The following is an 18958-nucleotide window of genomic DNA, read 5'->3' as shown; positions in this document are numbered from 1 at the left end:
AAAATGGTACACTGTGCAGCTACAAAAAAGAATAAAAATGCATTCCAGTTTGATATAAGCTATTTTTCTTTGCCAGAAAAGGGTAAAAATATGAGTATAAATTTATACATACAAGTAGTACATGTGTATTTGTCTGAATTTACAAAACGAATTACTAGAGTAATATTTTAAAGCACGAAATAGGGGAATAGGGAGAAAGCTCAGAAGTTAAGAGCACTGATTGCTCTTCCAAAGGACCCAGATTCGATTCTTAGTACACACAAGGTGGCTCATAACCATCTATAATTCTAGTTCCACGGAAACCAACAACCTCTGGCCTCCATGAGTACCATGCATACACACAGTGCAGTCATACATGCAAGCAAAACACACAAATAAAACAAAAATAAATCTAAAATAAAGTTGTATCAGGCAGTGATGGTGCACGCCTTTAATCCCAGCACTGAGGAGGCAGAGGCAGGTGCCTGTGAGTTTGAGGCCAGTATGGTCTACAAGAGCTAGTTCCAGGACGGCTAGGGCTGCTACCCAGAAATGTCCTATCTCAAAAAAAAAAAAACAAAATAAAATGAAAATAAATAAAATTAAAGCAAAATTAGGAAAGAAAATCTAGGCAGTGATGACACTTTAATCCCAGCACTCGGGAGGTAGAGACAGGCAGATCTCTTTGCCAGGCTGGTCTACAGAGCTAGTTTCAGAACAGCTAGGGCTACACATAGAGAAACTCTTTCTTTAAAAAAAGGCAAAAACCACAAAAAATAGGATAAAAATGCTATATACAAATGAGAATTTCTCAACTGTATCTTGAACTGAGGGAAAGGGAGAGAAAAAAAGGAAGAAAAGATGAAATTTCTAAATACTGAAAATAACTTCCAAATAGTTTAAATAATAGTAAACTGGTTAAAATTCAAAAATTAAAACAAAAATTAAAGCTCTACTGACCAAATAAAGACAAGAAACAACTGCAGGCCAGTAGCAATGAGAATTCAAAACATCATCAAAAGGAAATTTTCTTGGAATAGTAACTAATTTTCAAGCCTGGGACAAAGAAATGTGCAAGATGAACCTCAGCATCTTATGACAAAAACAAATGCTCTGTCAAAAATTATTAGGATCACATACAAACATGAAAACATGAAGAGCCTCCCATCAGTCAAAAATAGATCAAACTGCCTAGTCAGATGAACACCTCATTAGGGAAAGATGCTCACCAAAAAACCTAGCAACCTGAGTTTTATCCCTGTAATTCACATTGTAGAGGGGGAAATGCACTCCTAGTAGTTTTTCGGGCAATGAAAAACCACACAAACTGACTGTAGGGCTTAGAAGGCAGCTAGTAGAAATCCCCTGGGCTCCTTTACTGCCAACTGCTGTAACAAAACGATTGTTTCTACTTAGAACATATGGGTCCTTTTCCATGGAGCTTCCTACCCCCATTTCTCTCTTCCTTCATCCTTTTCCCTAAGACAGTGGCAGGTTGTCCCACGAGTACTACTGCACTGTCATCTCAATAAAAGGTTTGTTTGAATATTATCTATACCTTTGTAAGTCTGTCTCTGCCAAGTCTATCATAGTAAGGCTCAAAAAAAAAATTCTTCTTCTGCAAAGTACCAATTAAAAGTTGGAGAATTCACCTTTCGTATCATGAACTGTATTTCAAAGTAAACAGCCATAGGTAATGACAAGTTCTTCTCTCAACAGAATTAGTTAATAAACATGAAGGAATACTAAAATTATACATAATATGCTTCTTGCTGTGATGCAAAAGAAAACAGTCACATTTATGGAAATATTTACTAAGAAGTCCAACATAGTTAAACCACCACTACTCAATCATTTAAAAGACCTAAGAGATCAAACAAAACAAAATCAGTAGTAACATGTGGGACTGTTCAATTTGCAAAGACCCAGATTTTAATAAAGTAATTGGATTTAAAAAAAAAAAAACAAGTTGGGGAGGCGGTACATGCCTTTAATCCCAATACTTGGGAGGCAAAGGCAGGCAAATCTCTGTAAATTCATGGCCAGCCTGGTCTACAGAAGGAGTTCCAGGACAGCCAAGGTTGTTATACAGGGAAATCCTGTAAGGGGGAGCTATTTAAGATACTCAGAGAAATATAAATATAAACTGGAAATTAATGATAACAAAGAGTGTCTGTGTTAGATATAACAGTCATTGTGGTTATAAGAGAATATCCTTTGTTTTATTTTTTAAGAGATACTAAAGCCCAGCACTGGGGAGGCAGAGGCAGGCAGCTCTCTGAGTTCGAGGTCAGCCTGGTCTACAAAGTGATTTCCAGGACAGCCAAGACTACACAGAGAAATTCTGTCTTGAAATACCAAAGAACACACACACACACAGAGAGAGAAAGAGAGAGAGAGAGAGTGACTAAACCATCTTATGGGAGAAATAATACATAGAATTTAACATATTATAGGAAGAAAAGGGTGAATGATGGACAGGGAAACATAAAATTCTGAGAAATGCAAATACTGGGCAACAGAGGTACATTATCTTCTATATGTTTGAAATTTTTCATTATAAAATTACCAAACTAAACTCAAATATAGTATTCCTCCCCCTCACTAGAACTAGTTTTGCAGTTTGAGTGCATCTAAACTGCACTCATGAAAAATTCTAGAAATCATCCCCAAATATTCTGATTTTTGTTTGTCTAGGGAAAAGCCCAGAATCTATTTTTAAACAAGCTTCTCAGGTGAATCTGATTCAGAAAATCCATAGACTCATATATGAAAATTATACACTTTAGTTGTTTGAATGTAATTGGCCACATAAACTCATAGGGAGTGGCACTATTTTGGTGTGGCTTTGTTGTAATAACTATGGCCTTGTTGTCACTGTAGGAGTGGGCTTTGAGATAATGTATATGCTCAAGCCACACCCAGTATGGCTCAGATCACCCCGCTGCCTTCTGATCAAGATTAACCAGTGTCATGTTTGCCTGCACGATGCCATGCTTCCCACCCCTGAACTGTAAGCCACCACCTTAATTAAAAGTTTTCCTTTATAATTGTTGCCATGGTCATGGTGTCTCTTCACAACAATAAAAATCCTAACTAAGGCAGCAGTTGATACCAGGAACTGGGGTATTGCTGTGATATGCTGGACCATGTTACTGTGTGGAGTAATAAGGACTTTGGTACTTTGGGTTAGGAGAGCATGTTTGATGGGTCATACTTAAAGCTTAATGGGCCACACTAGTAGGAGTATGGAAGACAGTGGTGGTGAGTGTGGTTTGATGAACTGTGGATGGCTACCTCAACAGGTTTCAGAGAAGAATTTCAGTATGCTGTTTAGAAATATTTCTTGTGATATTTTGGTATAGGAAGTAGCTACCCTTTGCCCTTGTCTGAAGTATCTGTCTGAGGCTAAAGTGAAGAGTTTTGGATTAATTTCATTGGAAGAAATCTCAAAACAGCTTAGTACAGACTCTGTCATGTAGAAATTATTGGTAAGTCTAATGAAGATATATAATGAAAAGGAGCAAGCAGAGCAAGGAAAAATATTTGAGGGGGAAAAGGGCACCAGAAAGTGGTGTAGAGCTAAATCCTCTGTTCAAGGAGATAAACAAGTTAAGAAAAGGAATGAAGGGGAGTGGTGACCTCAGGGCAAGACACTACCCAACTAAGTCTCCAACCTATGAAAACAAATTAAAGAAAGCTTAGATCTGGGTGTAGTGGCACACACCTTTAATCCCAGCTCTCAGAAAGCAGAGACTGGCAGATCTCTGAGATTGAGGCCAGACTGGTCTACAGATCAAATTCAAGAACAGACAGGCTTAGGCAGTAAAGGTAACAATCAAAAACAGAAAGCTGGTGAAGATGTAATTGAACAATGTTCCAGGCCCAGCATGCAGCAGAACTTGAAAGCGTCAGCCGAATAGTTCTGGCTTTAGAGTTAAGGACAGATGAAATTTACTCCCCAAGACTAAGGAAAGCCACTAAGGCTAGGCATGTGCATACCTAAAAGGAGTAAAGAGCCCACTATGTGAAGGAAGCTGTGAAGGTGAAGCCTGGATTGCTTTGGAAATGCCAAAATGTTAGAGATGCCAGAATCATAGGATACCTGCCAAAGAGAACCATAACAGGGAGTGTAACCAGCCCACGAGAAAGAAACAAGTGTGTTGCAGGCAACAAAGTTGAATGGCGTTGGAGATCTGAAGAATATTTTGACATTAGACATGGAGATCCTGAGTTTGGAGTTTGTCCAGCTGGTTTTCGGTCTTGAATTGGTTCAGTGTTTCCTCACTGCGCTTCTTTCCCTATGTCCTGGAATGGCAATGAATATCTTGTGTCACTACATGTTGGAAGTATGTGATCTGCTCTTTGATTTTACAGGCGATTACAGTTAAGAGATTGCCATGAGTCTCAGAAGAGACTTTGAACTTTTAAACGTCGTTGAGACTGTGATAGACTATGGGGACTTTTGAAGTTGAACTAAATGCATTTTGCGTTATATTGTTTAAAAGCTTATGGGGGCCAGAGAGCGGAATATGGTAGTTTGAATGTAAATGGCCCCCATAAACTCATAGGGAGTGGCAGTACTAGGATGTGTAGCTTTGTTGGAGTAGACATGGTCTTGTTGGAAGAAGTATGTCACTGTGGGGGTGGGTTTTGAGGTTTCCTATGCTAGATCCCATCTAGTGTCACAGTCCACTTCCTGTTGTCTTCTGATCAAGATGTAGCCAGCAACATGTCTATCTGCATGCCACCATGCTCCCCATAATAATGGACTGAGCCTCTGATTTGTAAGTTGCCACCTCAATTAAATGTTCTCCTTTATAAAAATTGCTGTGGTCATGGTATCTCTTCACAGCAATAGAAGCCCTAAGACAACACTCAAGACAGCTTTATCACAAGTCTTAAAATATATACCAAACCTTAAAGTAAAAGTATGGATCTTATGTACCTTATCTCCCTTTCAAGACTTACCTCAACACTATTTTAATGTGATAGACATTTAGTTAATCTTTTCCCTACAATTATGAATTCCATAAAAGCAGGACCCATGTTTCCTTTTACCTCACTATGGTGTCCCCATTGCCTTTTAGTTCCAAACACTAAGTAACCTCTTGGCTCTGTACAATATCAGACTTTAATTTGAGTACCTTGTCTCCTGCTAATCACTTAGCAATTACAAGAAAAGTACACTTTGTATTTCATAATCCCAAACAGAAAAGAGCTATGTTTTACAAAAATAAAATACATATACATATTTTACTCACTCACTCATGGGGAGGGTGTTTTATTTGTTTTTATTTTTTATCTTGAGATAGGATCTCCTGTAGGTCAGGCTCCCCTTAAACTCACAATGTGGCTGAAGATGACTTTGAACTACTTCTACATCCTAAGTGCTAAGATTACAAATTTGTACCACCACTCAGAGCTACACATATATTATAGTGGATATAAAAGCAATTATCTTGATTGTAATTTCTGTTCAAAAAGCACAAACCCTTAGATCAACAGTTCTTAACATGTGGATCACAATCCCTTTGGGGAGTGGGACATCAAATGACCCTTTCATAGGTGTTGCCTAAGACCATCAAAAAACACAGATATTTATATTTATGACTCACAACAGCAGCAAACTTACAGTTATGAAGTAGCAACGAAAATAATTTTATGGTTGGGGGTCACCACAATGAGAACTGTAGTATAGGATCATAGTATTAGAAAGGCTGACAATCAGTACCATAGAGTTATAAAAAAAAGTTATAAAACATAAAACCAAGTGCCAAGTATAACAATTAAAGTCAGTTTAAGACCTACTTTCAAATTCAGCATGACCCAAAGGTAGTTCTTATAGTTGTATGTATACCCCAATACCACTTAGCTGTGCGAACTTTATTTCCTAACTAATAAACCAATAATAAATTTTCAATTTTTTCAGATTTATTTTATGTGTACAACTGTTTTACCTGCATGTATGTATATGTACTATGTATGTGACTGGTGCCCTCAAGAGGTCAGAAGAAGGTGTCAAATCTCTTGGAACTGGAGTTACAGATGGTTATGAACCACAGTTTGAATGCTAGTAACTGGGTCCTTTGCAAAAGCAACATGTGCTCTTGAAACTGCTAGGATTTCTCTTCCATTCCAAGGATAATTTAAAAATTGTAATCAATCAAAGACTAAACAGATACAAAGGACATCAATAACTATTTGACCCAACTCTTCATCATTCTATAAAAAGAAACTGACAAAAATTTAATTCGTTACAAGACTTAATAAATAACAAAAGACTATGAAAATGCTTTGAATTTTCAGTCCAGTGTTCTTTTCACTGTATCATGCAAATAGCATGTTTTTAAAAATTACCATTGCCTATGATGAACTCAGTACTACCCAGATGCTCATCTTATTAAAATACGTACAACTACTTATTTTGTATGTGTATACGTGGTCATTTGAATAAGGATGGCCCCCACAGGCTCATATATTTGAATGGTTAGTTTTCAGGGAATGGCACCACTTGAAAAGGATTAAGAGGTGTGGTTTAGCGGGAAGAAATGTCACTTGGAATGGGTTTTGAGGTTTCAAGGGCCCATGCCAGACCCAGTCTCTTTCTCTCTCTACCTGCAGCTCAGGGTGGGGCTCTCAACTACATCTCAACACCATGCCTGCCATGCCTGCCATCATGCTTCCTGCCATGAAGATACACTAGGCCTCTGAAACTGTAAGCAAGCCCAATTAAGTGCTTTCTAAGAACTGCTATGGTCATAGTATCTCTTCACTACAAGAGAATAGTGACTAAGACAGTGTGTGGGCAGGAACACATACCACATCTGGAGGTCAGAGGACAACTAGCAGAAGTCAATTCTCTCCTTCTACCACGTGAGTTACAGAGATATAACTCAGATCATCAGACTAAGCAGACAGTGCATTTAAATGATGAGCTAATTCACTAACATCTATCCATCTTCTTATAAATAAACATGTGCTATAAATAGCTATGATGCGGACTTCAACTAATTAGATGGTTCTTTCTGTGCAAGCATGGGAATAGGAAAGTGGTGCTAATTGATCTTCAGTAACAGAGCACCATTTGAATATCTCCCGATAGATAAGCTTTTCTGTAATTTTCACAATGGAATCTATAGTTTTCACTGTCCATACACCAAAATATATAACCATGACATAAAAACTAAACTGTAAGATTATAAAGTCTAACATAATTTAAATTTTATGTGTAGTTCCTTCTTCTGAGTTAAAAGTATCGTGAGCCACTTTTCTATACACCCAGTGTGCTCAGTGTTAGAAGGCCTATTTACATAAGACATATTGAAAATACTGAAGACTCACATATAAAGAGACCAAGATAACAACTAAATCTTAACAAATTAGCTCCCAACTGTCTTTCATACTAACCCAAAACCTTAGTAAAATTAGGTATTGTCTTAGTCAGTGTTGTGGTTTGAATAGGTATGGCCCCTAAAGACTCATATGTTTGAATGCTTGGCCACAGGAAGTGGCACTATAGAAGGTGTGGCTTTGTTGGAGTTGGTACCTTGTTGGAGGAAGTGTGTCACTGTGGCGGTGGGCTTTAAGTCTGTCTGTCTGTCTGTCTGTCTGTCTGTCTATCTATCTATCTATCTATCTATATTCAAGCCATACTAAGGGAGATAGCTGCCTGCAGATCAAGATGTAGAACTCTCAGCTACTTCAACACCATGCCTGCCACCATGCTTCCTGCCGTGATGATAATGGACTGAATCTCTGAATTGTAAGCCAGTCCCAATTAAATGTTTTCCTTTAAGAGTTACTGTGGTCATGGTGTCTCTTCACAGTAATAAAAATTCCAAGACAGTCAGTATTCTGTTGCTGTGAAGAGACCATGACCATTACAACTCATATAAAAGAAAGCATTTAGCTGCAGTTTGCTTATAGTTCCAAAGGTTTAAGTCCATTATCTTCATGGTGAGGAACATGGCAGAAGGCAGGCAGGAATGGTAGCTGAGAGTTCTACATCTGGATCCAAAGGCAGCAGGAAGAGGGTCTATGGGTTTGAAGTGGGCTTTTTGAAACCTCAAAGCCTACCCTTAGTAACACATTTCCTCCAACAAGGCCATGTCTCTTAATCCCTCTCAAATAGCACTACTCCCTAATGATCAGGCATTCAAACATATGATGAGCCTAAGGGGGATATTCCTATTCAAATCACCACAGGTATATTATAAATCCTGATTAAAGGGCTGGAGATGTAACTCAGAGGTAAAGCATTTGTCATGCATGTTCAAGTTCCCGGAATTAAAACCCATAACTACAAAATAAAACATAACCGAGTGAACAATCTCCAAAAAGCCTTCTCCTAGTTAAATCCATCTAATGTCTACATTTTCAGTTATATTTGGTTTGGATGTTTCAACAATACATATCTAGATTATAGACTTAAGTGACAGGTAAATTACTCTGCACTTAAGGAAGACAATGTACCAGAAATACTACACAATGACAGTAACAACTACCAAGTAACAGGTTACTGACCACTATACATATCATAATTTCTATTATTTAATTTTCATAACAATTTTCTTTAAGTTTAAACCTTGAAATGAGCTTTCCAGGGTTAAAAACTCACCTAAAACCCTCCAGGACAGTCAGGGATATACAGAGAAACCCCGTCCCAAAAAAAAACCCAAAAAATCCAACTCACACATGACAAGGCCTAGATTTGAATTCACATTTAGCACTACAGAAACATTTACTAAATGTTTAAATGAAATAGAAGACTAGTTTGTTTTTTAATGTCCTTGCAATAAACTAACAATCAGAACAGTCTAGTATAAACTATGCATGTTTACAAGGTTGAAGTAAGAATTTCATTGCTTGAGGCTAAGTGTTCTTGGGGCTACCTTTAACATCAAAGTTAGATCCCATGGTGGTTTGAATAAGAATGATCCCCCATAAGCTCATATATTTGAATGCTTAGTCATTGCGAGTGGCATTATTTGAGAAGGGTTAGAAGGTGTAGCCTTGTTGGTGAAGGTATGTCACTGGGGTGGGCTTTGATGCCAGGCCCAATGTATGTGTGTGTCTCTCTCTGCTTGAAGATCAGGACATAGCCTGCTTCTATGCTCCCCCCATGATAATAATGGGCTCTGAAACTGTAAACAAGGTCCCAATTAAATACTTTCTTTTATAAAAATTGCCTTGGTCATAGTATCTTCTCACAGAAATAGAACAGAGATTAACAACAGGCTAAGGAAAAAGGTTTGCTCCAAACCAATCATATGTCCTACTACTAATAATTAAACCCATAAACTTGAAATCATGAGTGCTAACAGGCACACAGCTATCTATGAACAACAGTAGGCACATAGCTTTGAACATCAGTAGGCACACAGTTATGAGTCAGTATGAGGTGCAAAGAACTATCTCAAGTCTTTTCATTCCACTAACGGTAGCATATTCTCAAATGTGATTAACCCAACTGGTAAAAGGATGGAGATTATGCAGCAATCTAGACCCTCAAATTCTACTCTAAGTTTTTTGTAAAAACTCAAATGTATGGAATAGTATTTCCAAAAACTTGACAACAAAATGTCAAGTTTAGTGTGGCAGAGATAGTAGTGATATTAACAACACAAATAATTTATTTTAGAATGTATGTCTAAGCGAAGAGGTCTAAAAACCAGTTGAATATTTAAAATTTGGAGTAAACAAAAGAATAAAGAGCAAACTAGATGACTCAGTCAATAAAGATGCTTAAAACACAAATCTGGCAACCTGAGTTACTCCCCCAGCACACATGGCCTAAAAGAACTAACTACACAAAGTTGTCTTCTGACATCTACATGACAAGTAAAAACACACAGACATATACACAGAGACATATACACACACAAACAATAAATATGTATATAAAAAGATTTACAGATAATGAAAAGAGTGCTAAGGAATTGATGCTTCAAGTTTGTAATGCATTATCCATCACATTCAAGGCAAAGAATACGGCAAAGAGAAGAAAATAAATCTAAAATAAAAAGATGGGGAAAGCACTAAATAAAAATACAGAAAAGAGAATTTTACAGAAGAAAAATGAAAACCAGCATACAATTTTTTTTTACAATTGCTTCCACATTCTGAAAAAAAATTGACTAATGAGAAAAAACGTAACAAATATGTACTAAGGGTCACAACAGTGAGAGAATGTTGTAAATAATACAAATCCCCCTTCCCCTTTATCCACCCATCTTACACTTCACCGGTTAGAAGAAAACGAAAAGAAAGTCATGCTCTTGAAGAAAAGGTTGGACAGCCACTTACTAGCATTTCTTCAAAGTATTATTGTATAAATGATAACATTATTACTGTCCCAAATAAGTGTTTTCTGGGTAAAGTTAGATTTAAAGACATTTGCTAGCAAACTGTTGTGAAACCAAAAGAGAGCTTTCATTATTGAAAACTGAATCCAGAAGCAAACAATCCCACAACTTATTTAAAGAGATCATAAAAGACTAGAATGACAAGTATAGTATGTGGCAAATAATATGAACAGAGTATCAGCTAAATCAGTCACCAAGGATTAAAGCGATCTAGACAGTGGCTGAAGAGCAGCTAAAAGCTCTTGTTGCTCTTGCAGAAGACACCAGTTCAGTTAACAGTACTCAAATAGGTGACTTACAGCCACCAGTAACTCCAGCTCCAGGAGTCGACACCTTTCTTCTGGTCTCTAACAGTACCTATATGTACACAGCTCACACACATTCAAAGCTAGAGAGGCAACCAAGGAAAAAGGAGTGTTAAACCTCCAATCTAAAACAGGTCCAAATTCCATACAAAGCAATTACAGATTCATTGAAAAATGTAGTAACATAAGTCACTGCGAATAGTAGAGTAAGTGAATGAATGAATGCCCAATGATAAACATAAAATATTGTACAAAAAAAATTCATGCTAGACACTATAAAACTGGAAAGAGGATTTCTGTTTCCAAAGAAAATCCCCATCTTTAAAGTTCAGGGTGACCTGATAATAAAATTTCAAGTCACCTTCAATAATGAAATTTAAAAAAAAAAATCAAGATTATAAGATTACAACAGAAAGTAATCAAATCTGTCCATTCAATATTAATTCTCCAAACGTTTCTTTAAAGTCTTGTACTCCTAAAGCTACTTGGCTACCTTAACGCAAAGGACATAGAGTGCTTGCTTCTTTGACTCTTCCTCTTTATTCAACCTTTGTTTTTCACCCTTAGATCTCTCTCTAGGTTATTCCTTTTCATTCTATCAGTTTCGACTTTATTTAAATGATTCCCAAATCACTATCTTTTACTGTAAGTTTAACTCCACATCTCCAACAGTCTACAGACCCTTTCTTCTCACTCATCTCACTATCCTGTCAAATACAACACATTTAAAATACATCTGTAGAGCTATTTTTTTTTTAAGCGATTTCAAAACCTGACCATTTTCACCATTTTCAAAGTAACCCAGCCAGGCTCAACATTTTTGGAGTCATTTGACTAAATGCCTCTCTGGTTCTCCCTTCTCCTCTTAAACTCTGTCAATCAAGTTCTATCAATTCTTCCTATTTTCATATCCTAGCTTGGGATTCAACTGTCAGTAGACTATTATAGCACTCTTAAAATTCTCCAGTCTCACTTTATCTTGCATATAACTACTAAATTAATCTTCTTCATTTATTCTGTGACAGCCCTAAATGCACTTAAATCTGACAAATCTAACCCCACTGTCCTTCCAACTTTAACTTGTTTCTCTAAACATGACACAGCCAGTCATGGATGCATCCATCTTCTATGTTATCCTCAATTCAGTAGCCTATTCATCATAAAGAACACTTTGGCACTCTGAACTGACAGCAACCTTCAGTTTTCATGATACAGACAGATGACTGAAAGATACCAGTCATTTGGAATTAATCAGTTGTTTTCTCAATCTGTAAACTGTTTTTCTTTGTTTCTGTGTATGCTATATTAAAATGTTTTCCTAAGTGGATTCAACTCTGAAGCGTCCATATAACATGTATTTATCTCCTTGTACTCTCCACAACTCTATCAGGTACCTACCAAATGATGCTGTAACAAAAGAGAAAACAAGCAATAAAAATACAAACAAGCTCCTAAATCCTCCTTATAATCTACTTCATAACAGGGGGAGAAAAAAGCAAAACAGGATCAACATCTCAGTGGTGAAGTGCTTGTCTAGCATGTGCTGGGTTCAAAATGGCAGGAACATTAACAATAACAATAAAAAAATCTAGGACACAATTTTAGTAAATATTTAAAGGCATAAAATGTGGAATACATTAGATATGTATTCTAATTCCTTTTACTTTTAACATTCAATAAAAAAATTTAAATTTCTTATGCATCAACCTTGTTTCTCAGTATGAAAGAGAATCTATAATGTGGGTGAAACACTTCAAAAACATTACCCACACACTCAAGTATGCTTAGGGCAATTCTGAAAGCTTTGGTGAGAAACCTTACTCAGTTAAAACTGTACAGAAATGTTTAGAATAACTGAAATACACATTTTTAACCTACAAAATTTTCTTATTCAATGTTGAGATTTTAAAATGTCATCTCTCTGAATGGCATTATTCTATTATTCTTAAATATTCAAACTATGAGTATACAAAGATAACTCTCTGAGACTCCCATGTCCATATAGACACTGAAACATGATTTTGTTTGAACTGAAAGAGTATTAAAATATAATTTCTAGTAGTAAGAGGGAAAATTCTGTTGAACTGTATTGGCAGTGCTCAAATGTCAATCATTTACAAATAATTGCATTTGCTATCAACGACTGGACAATTTTTAGGTTGGATTTTGACCTTTTGTGACCTACGAACTTTAAAACATTTTTAAAATGGTAATAATAAGTTCATTATCATCAAAAAGAGTTATTAATATATGTGAAATATATTTACTAACGATATTTCAAAAGCCATCAACCTTGTGCTGGGCTAATATAGTTAACTTAGGTGTTTGCATTTAACGTTCAGCAAAGTTTTTTTAGCCTCAAGACACCTAAAATTTTATCTTAAAAATCACTTCCTCGGCATCAATTCTCCATTATCATTTCCAAGTCTAAATTCCAAACCCCTAGGAACTAATTCTGTAAATAGAAAGTAGATTTTTCAATACTACCGTCAAACTAATAGGGAAGATTAATGCTAAAATCGTCATTCACCAAACTATACACTATAAACTTCGACGTGCTAACGTTCTGAAACGACCTGCAATAGCAGTTTCTAAGAATTTTGAGGGACTGACAAGCGGAATCAAAACCCTAAGTTCTGAGTAGCTAGTAGAGAACCAGGGAAATGGCTAAAAAGGGACTTGAATTATGAAGTTTACTAGTACTCCGAAATTCTTCCAAAGCGAAATCTGGCATCTTCCCAAGATGACTATGCACACCTGAGACGCGTTGCAGTTAACCAGACAGCAAACAAGAGGAACCCAAGGCAACCCAGAGAAAACAGCGGCACTCACCAGCAAACAATCTGAATTCACTTCCGATTTGGGATCCCGCAGGAGGTTGTCGATTTTTTCAAACCGAGTCTCAAAACTGTCCCCAGTCGACATGATGCTGCTACTCGTACAATACCTTCGCAGCAGAAAACAAGTTCAACCAACTTCCTCCGCGAGGGGTTTGCAGCCGCCGGGCAGAAGAGTCGGAACCTCGGGGTCACCAGGTGTGCCCGGTTCCCCCTCTTCCCCCTCACTGAGGGGACTTCGGCTCTCCAGACCCCAGGCTGGGGGTGACAGCGACCCGCAGCCGCTCCGATGTCCAAAGTCGCATCCCACCCGGCAGCCCCTCGCGACAGCCGACAGCGCCGTCGCCTGCCTCCGGGTCGCTCCGGCGAGGCGCCTCAGCCTAGCGGGCCCCGGCAGCCTTCGCCATGGCGGGGCCCAGTCCAGAGAAGGGCAGCGGCGGGAAGACGGAGCGCAGCAGGGTGGAGACTCCCTCGGGGCAGCCAGGGAGGGCGAAGAGGAAAGGCGAAAGCTAAGGGCGGGTGAGGAGCTGCGCCAGCTGCCGCCGCCGCCTGGGCCCCGGGCCGGCCCCGCTCCGCTCGAAGGCGCTGGAGGTGGTCTAGCCCCGCATCCCTGGTTCCTCTCGGCACGGCCCGACGCGCTGATGAGCCTCGGCCCAAGACCTGACCCCCACGGTCAGGATCACGCTCCCATTTCTAACCGGTCGCTGCTGGGCTTGCTACCGCTGTGTCCGGCGGGGCAGGGCGAGGTCGGCGGCCCGAAGACGACTCAGGGGCAGACCGGCTGGAGAGCGGGCCGGTGAGGAAGACGACCGTGGGGTCCCGGCGGCTGCTGCTACGGGAGCTCCTGGGAGGGGCTGCGGTCGGGCTGGGAAAAGGGCGAGTCGCGGAGGCGAATGCCTGGGGGGTGGGGCGAGGAGCTCTGAGACCGACTAATATGTCCGCCTTCCTGTTCAAACAAACGGAGACCGCCGGTGCGCCGTGCGCATGCGCGGCGCGGGCGTTCGGAAGGGGAACAAGCCGGGCCTCGCGCGCGCGCACGCAGGCGCCTGTGAGGGCGGGGCTGCCCAGGCGTGGGCGGGGCTGCCATGGAGGTCCGGACGGAGGTGGACCTTTCCCTGCTTCTGGTCGGGGTGCTGGCAGGCGCCCCAGCTTTGCTTCCTCTGGGCCTTACATAGCCTCAGGTCGGGAAAATTCTGACAAGAAAAAAAGGCGCCTGTTATCACTGAGATAGATACTTTTGACTGGGTAAGAGGATGCTTTTCGTCAGTAGGTACAAAACAGTTATTTCAGCACCAGCGGAGCTTGGATTTTCCAGAGCACTCTGGTCAGCTCTCCTTGAGCCCCACCACGCTGAGTCTGTTTAGGATTCACAGGGAAAAATCACCAGGCACTCTGCGTTCCTGAGACTTAAAATGTTGACTCTGGAAGATAGACTCGATAGAAGTTAACGCAGTTTAATTAAACAGGAAAAATCAATGTTTTTAAGATACTCCTATTCGCTTTCTCACATCAACTTTTACTTCTGTTTTGCTTTCATAAGGCTACTGTTTGAACTTCGGGTCATTCAGTAAAAATTGGAATTGTGGTTTTGCCACAGTGAATGTGGGATAGGAAAATAATGGGCATATCCTCCTGGTTCAGTTTCTTCACTGACCGTGGGGTAAAAGATCTCTGATAGTTTTCCACTGTCCAACCTCTATTTGTTTCTAATCAATCCTTGAGTTTGATCCTAAGTTAAATGAAAGATTGCTGGAGGTTGAACATGTGAGTGTGTTTTACCCCACACTGCAAATGCTACAGATGAACCAAATGTGCCTATATAAAAAGAGATACATGGTGTCTAAACAGTACATCATCATGGGGGCCAGAGATTAGGAAAATACTATATTGTTTGAATATGTTTATTTCTCTTTTTCATTTTATTAGGTACAAGAACTGTTTAGCTATAAAGTCCACTGTGTCAATCAAGATAAGAAGTAAGCCTTCACAGAAAATCGTAGCCAAGGAAAAACAGGGACAGGTATTTTATTAAATGCTTTTGCAGTGACTTTTCTTGGCCTCAGTATTTCAAGTCAGTCATGTGAATTAGATTTATTTTTAAGCATAGGGCTTAAAATAATCTCACAGTTTCCCTGAAATAAATTTCCTAAACCCTGCTTGTTCTTTATTACCATTTTTAGGTATTCTTAGGATTCTTTTCTCTCAGAGAACTGAACATTATGTTGTTTTCCATTTGAAAACACACGAAACAGTGCAGATAGCTAAGGCAATAAGAAGTCAATAAAGGTAAGTCATTGACAATTCTCCTACTGGAAGTATATTTGAAGTGTATGTGTATTTACCTACAAAGCTATTCTGATGATTGTAACATACCATGGCTTGCTTACTTAAAAAGTAAGCTGTGTGGTGGTGATGCACGCCTTCATTCCCAGCACTTGGGAGGCAGGGGTAGGTGAATCTGTGTGAGTTCGAAGCCAGTCTGGTATACAGAGCAAGTGCCAGGACAGACTACAAAGATACACAGAGAAACCCTGTCTTGAAGAAACAAACAAACAAACAAAAACAATGTAGCATGATAATAAAAACTCAGAGACAGCGATTGAAGTTCAACCTGAAGGTCAGGGAAGCAAAACAGCCAAGCCAGTAAAGAACTCTTACCTCTATGAAATCATCAGGCTGAAGAAAAGATCCTAAGTTTCTGTCATGTCCCACCTTATGTTCCTCCCTAGTGCTGGAATTAGAGACATGCACCACCACCGCCTGACCTCTATGGCTAACTAGTATGGCTGCTAGGATTAAAGGCATGGACCACCACTGTCTGGTCTTATGGCTGATTCGTGTAACTGTTTTGCATTCTAATCTTCAGGCAAGCTTTGTTTGTTAAAATACAAATGAAATATCGCTACAAAGAATGAAAAGTAATAGAGGATGATGTTCTATTATTGAAACTTATGAATATTTTAAGATGCATGCAAATAACTTACCAAGGACTAGGTGCTACTTTATAAGCTTTATATATTAGCTCATTAAAACTTCAACAAAGGATTGAAGTTAAAAGCCCTTGCTGCTCTTCTGGAAGTTGTGAGTTTTGTTCCTAGAACCCATTTGAGGCAGCTCATAACCACCTAACTCCAGTTGCAGAAGATCTGACATTTCTGGCTTCTGAAGATACCGCCACACACATGGCATATAGACATGGACATACACACATACACATAGAAATAAAGATGTATATAATAATTTCAAACAAACTCTTTTATGAATATACCTGTACCATAGATGGGGAAACAGGTGCTCAAGATCATAACTGCTTACTTGCTCATTAGTCATAAAAAAACCAAAATGGAGCAGAAGCAATTTTCCAACAATAGTAATGTTGGAAAGACTACTATTCAATCCAAATAAGAACCAACAATGCATTGTATTGTTTGCATCAGCAACGATTTAAATGATTCCTTGTAAGAGAAGGATCAATATGATTATGATCCATAGGTGTAGCACAGATTCTAATTGTTCTTAATAGAAGCCTGGAGTCAGATATTAAGGGGAAAAAATTGAGAGATCAGAGAAGCAGAGCAGCCAGCCACTAGAGAGACTTTTTATCTCTACCGATGCTCAGCCCAAAGGGGTGATGCTGTCCTCAAATTGCCTCCTCAGACAGCATTCTCTGACTCCATCCTCAGATTGCATCTCCAGACTGCACTGAGCTCCTCTCTCCTCTCACCCTTTTTTCCTCTCTCTGCCCAGCCATATCCCTTCTTGTCTCCACCTCTGTAGTGCTGGGATTAAAGGCGTGGCACTCCCAAGTACTGGGATTAAAGGTGTGTGCCACCACAACCTGGCCTCTAGTGGCTTAGTTCTGCATTCTGATCTTCAGGCAAGCTTAATTTGTTAAAACACAAAATATCACTACACATAAGAAATGATACACATAATAAAATGATTTTGTAGGTTCAGAGTAAAGAAGATCTTGACAGTGTTTAATAACATTGAATTGGCTAACCATTCCTAAACACTGGGTTCAAGAACCAGTGTCATCCCTTGGTGTTTCCACGATTTGGAGCAACATGAGAAAAATACAGATGTAATGACCATATTTGCAATACATATACAGCTAAAACTGAAGTGACAAAAGGCTAATGTCACCAGGTGCAAGGAGAACAGGCCAATCAATGAAGTATCATATACTGTGCAAGTTCATAAATATTGTTCAACAAAGAAAAGTCTTTTAAAAGATGTAATAAGTTTTTATAAACAAAACAGAACTAGATAAAAAAGAGTATTTTTTAATCTTTACTATGCTTTAAAAAATTAAACAACTTTTCTTTAAGGATGAAGAATAATAATTGATGGTCTGTGGGTTTGTATGTTTGTTTGTTTGAATTTGGTTTGTATTTTGTTGTTGTTGTTGTTGCTCAATACTGAAGCCAGGACCTCACATGTGCTAAGCATGTGTCTTGCCATTGAGCCATAAGTCCAGCTCCTGGAATCTTTCTTTAATGTTCTTAGTCAGCAATTAAAGATTATCAAGTTGGTAAGTCTATGCAAACATATAGACTAAGTTGGTCATTTTTAAAAGTTTTTCTGGACTTGGGGATTCAGACATCTGGAAACATTTAATTTAGAGTAGACTCATGCTAGAACCTGTAGTGAAGAAACTACAATGCTGGAAGAATTGGAATGAGGCATTATTGGGAGAGATCATAGGCAAATTGGATGGGGAGCTAAACTTCAATATAGAGAAAAAATGCACATTTCTCTTATTTGGTTATTTGTTGGGAAATACAGTTGGTTGAATGTTTATACAGTTTCTTTCATAAACATTGAAGGAAAATGTTGTGAGAGGTAGCCTCTAAAGATGACTTTCAGTGAACTGTGTCTCCTGGTTCACCCTGAAGTTCCCACCCACAGTGAAGCTAGGCTCAGACTTTAACCAGTAGAATACAACAAAGGCACTATGCCAGGCCTAAGTTTAGAGAATGTCTGGAAACTAACAGATTTGTGCTCTGGTAAGGTGTACTAACTGAAATGACCATGGCACAAGGAAACCCAAACTTATTAAGCGCCAGAAGAGATCACATGGGAGGAACTGAGAGTCCATCTGACTTTGAGAATAGGTACCTCAGACCTGGTCTGCTCCAGAGCCCAGGATTTTCTATATAGCTCCTGCTGTGCTTGAACTTTTAACTTCCTTAATTAACCTCTCAAATACTTAGATACTTGCCAGCCCCAGCCTTTTATGAGACCAAGAATAAGAGACTGGCTGATCCCTTAAGCACTGCTTACATACCAGAATCATAAAATAATGAAACAATTCTTGCAATGATCTACTGTTTTAGGATGGTTTCTCAGAAGGAGACAACAAAACAGTGTCCCAGGAAAAATGCTTCATTCACAAGTAAATATAGAAACTAGAAACTGGAAACAGTATATACTTTTGTTTTTTACATTACCCAAAATAATAATCAGT

The 18958-nt window shown here is 38.9% G+C and overlaps 1 protein-coding gene and 1 long non-coding RNA gene across 7 annotated transcripts in view; one reads left to right on the top strand and one right to left on the bottom strand.

The window, feature by feature from the left end:
- The window catches only part of Rock1 (Rho associated coiled-coil containing protein kinase 1), a 147462-nt gene extending 133023 nt beyond the window's left edge, over positions 1-14439 (bottom strand). For 3 of the 4 annotated variants that reach the window (XM_085676327.2, XM_085676328.2, XM_085676329.2), the window contains exon 1: positions 13484-14439. In XM_085676327.2, coding sequence (XP_085532453.1) covers positions 13484-13576 — 93 coding nt within the window. In that variant the 5' untranslated portion in view covers positions 13577-14439. The remainder of the gene's footprint in view (positions 1-13483) is intronic. The other variant, XM_048447991.3, reaches the window with a different exon arrangement.
- Positions 14440-14563: 124 nt separating this feature from the next.
- The window catches only part of LOC125409168 (uncharacterized), a 40436-nt gene continuing 36041 nt past the window's right edge, over positions 14564-18958 (top strand). For all 3 annotated transcript variants that reach the window (XR_015734750.1, XR_015734751.1, XR_015734749.1), the window contains exons 1-3: positions 14564-14733; positions 15415-15508; positions 15669-15774. This is a non-coding gene — a long non-coding RNA (uncharacterized LOC125409168). The remainder of the gene's footprint in view (positions 14734-15414; positions 15509-15668; positions 15775-18958) is intronic.

The sequence above is a fragment of the Myodes glareolus genome, chromosome 13 (genome assembly GCF_982192425.1).
Source record: "Myodes glareolus chromosome 13, mMyoGla1.1, whole genome shotgun sequence".
NCBI classification, from domain to species: domain Eukaryota; kingdom Metazoa; phylum Chordata; class Mammalia; order Rodentia; family Cricetidae; genus Myodes; species Myodes glareolus.
This window is presented reverse-complemented; position numbering and strand designations above follow the sequence as displayed.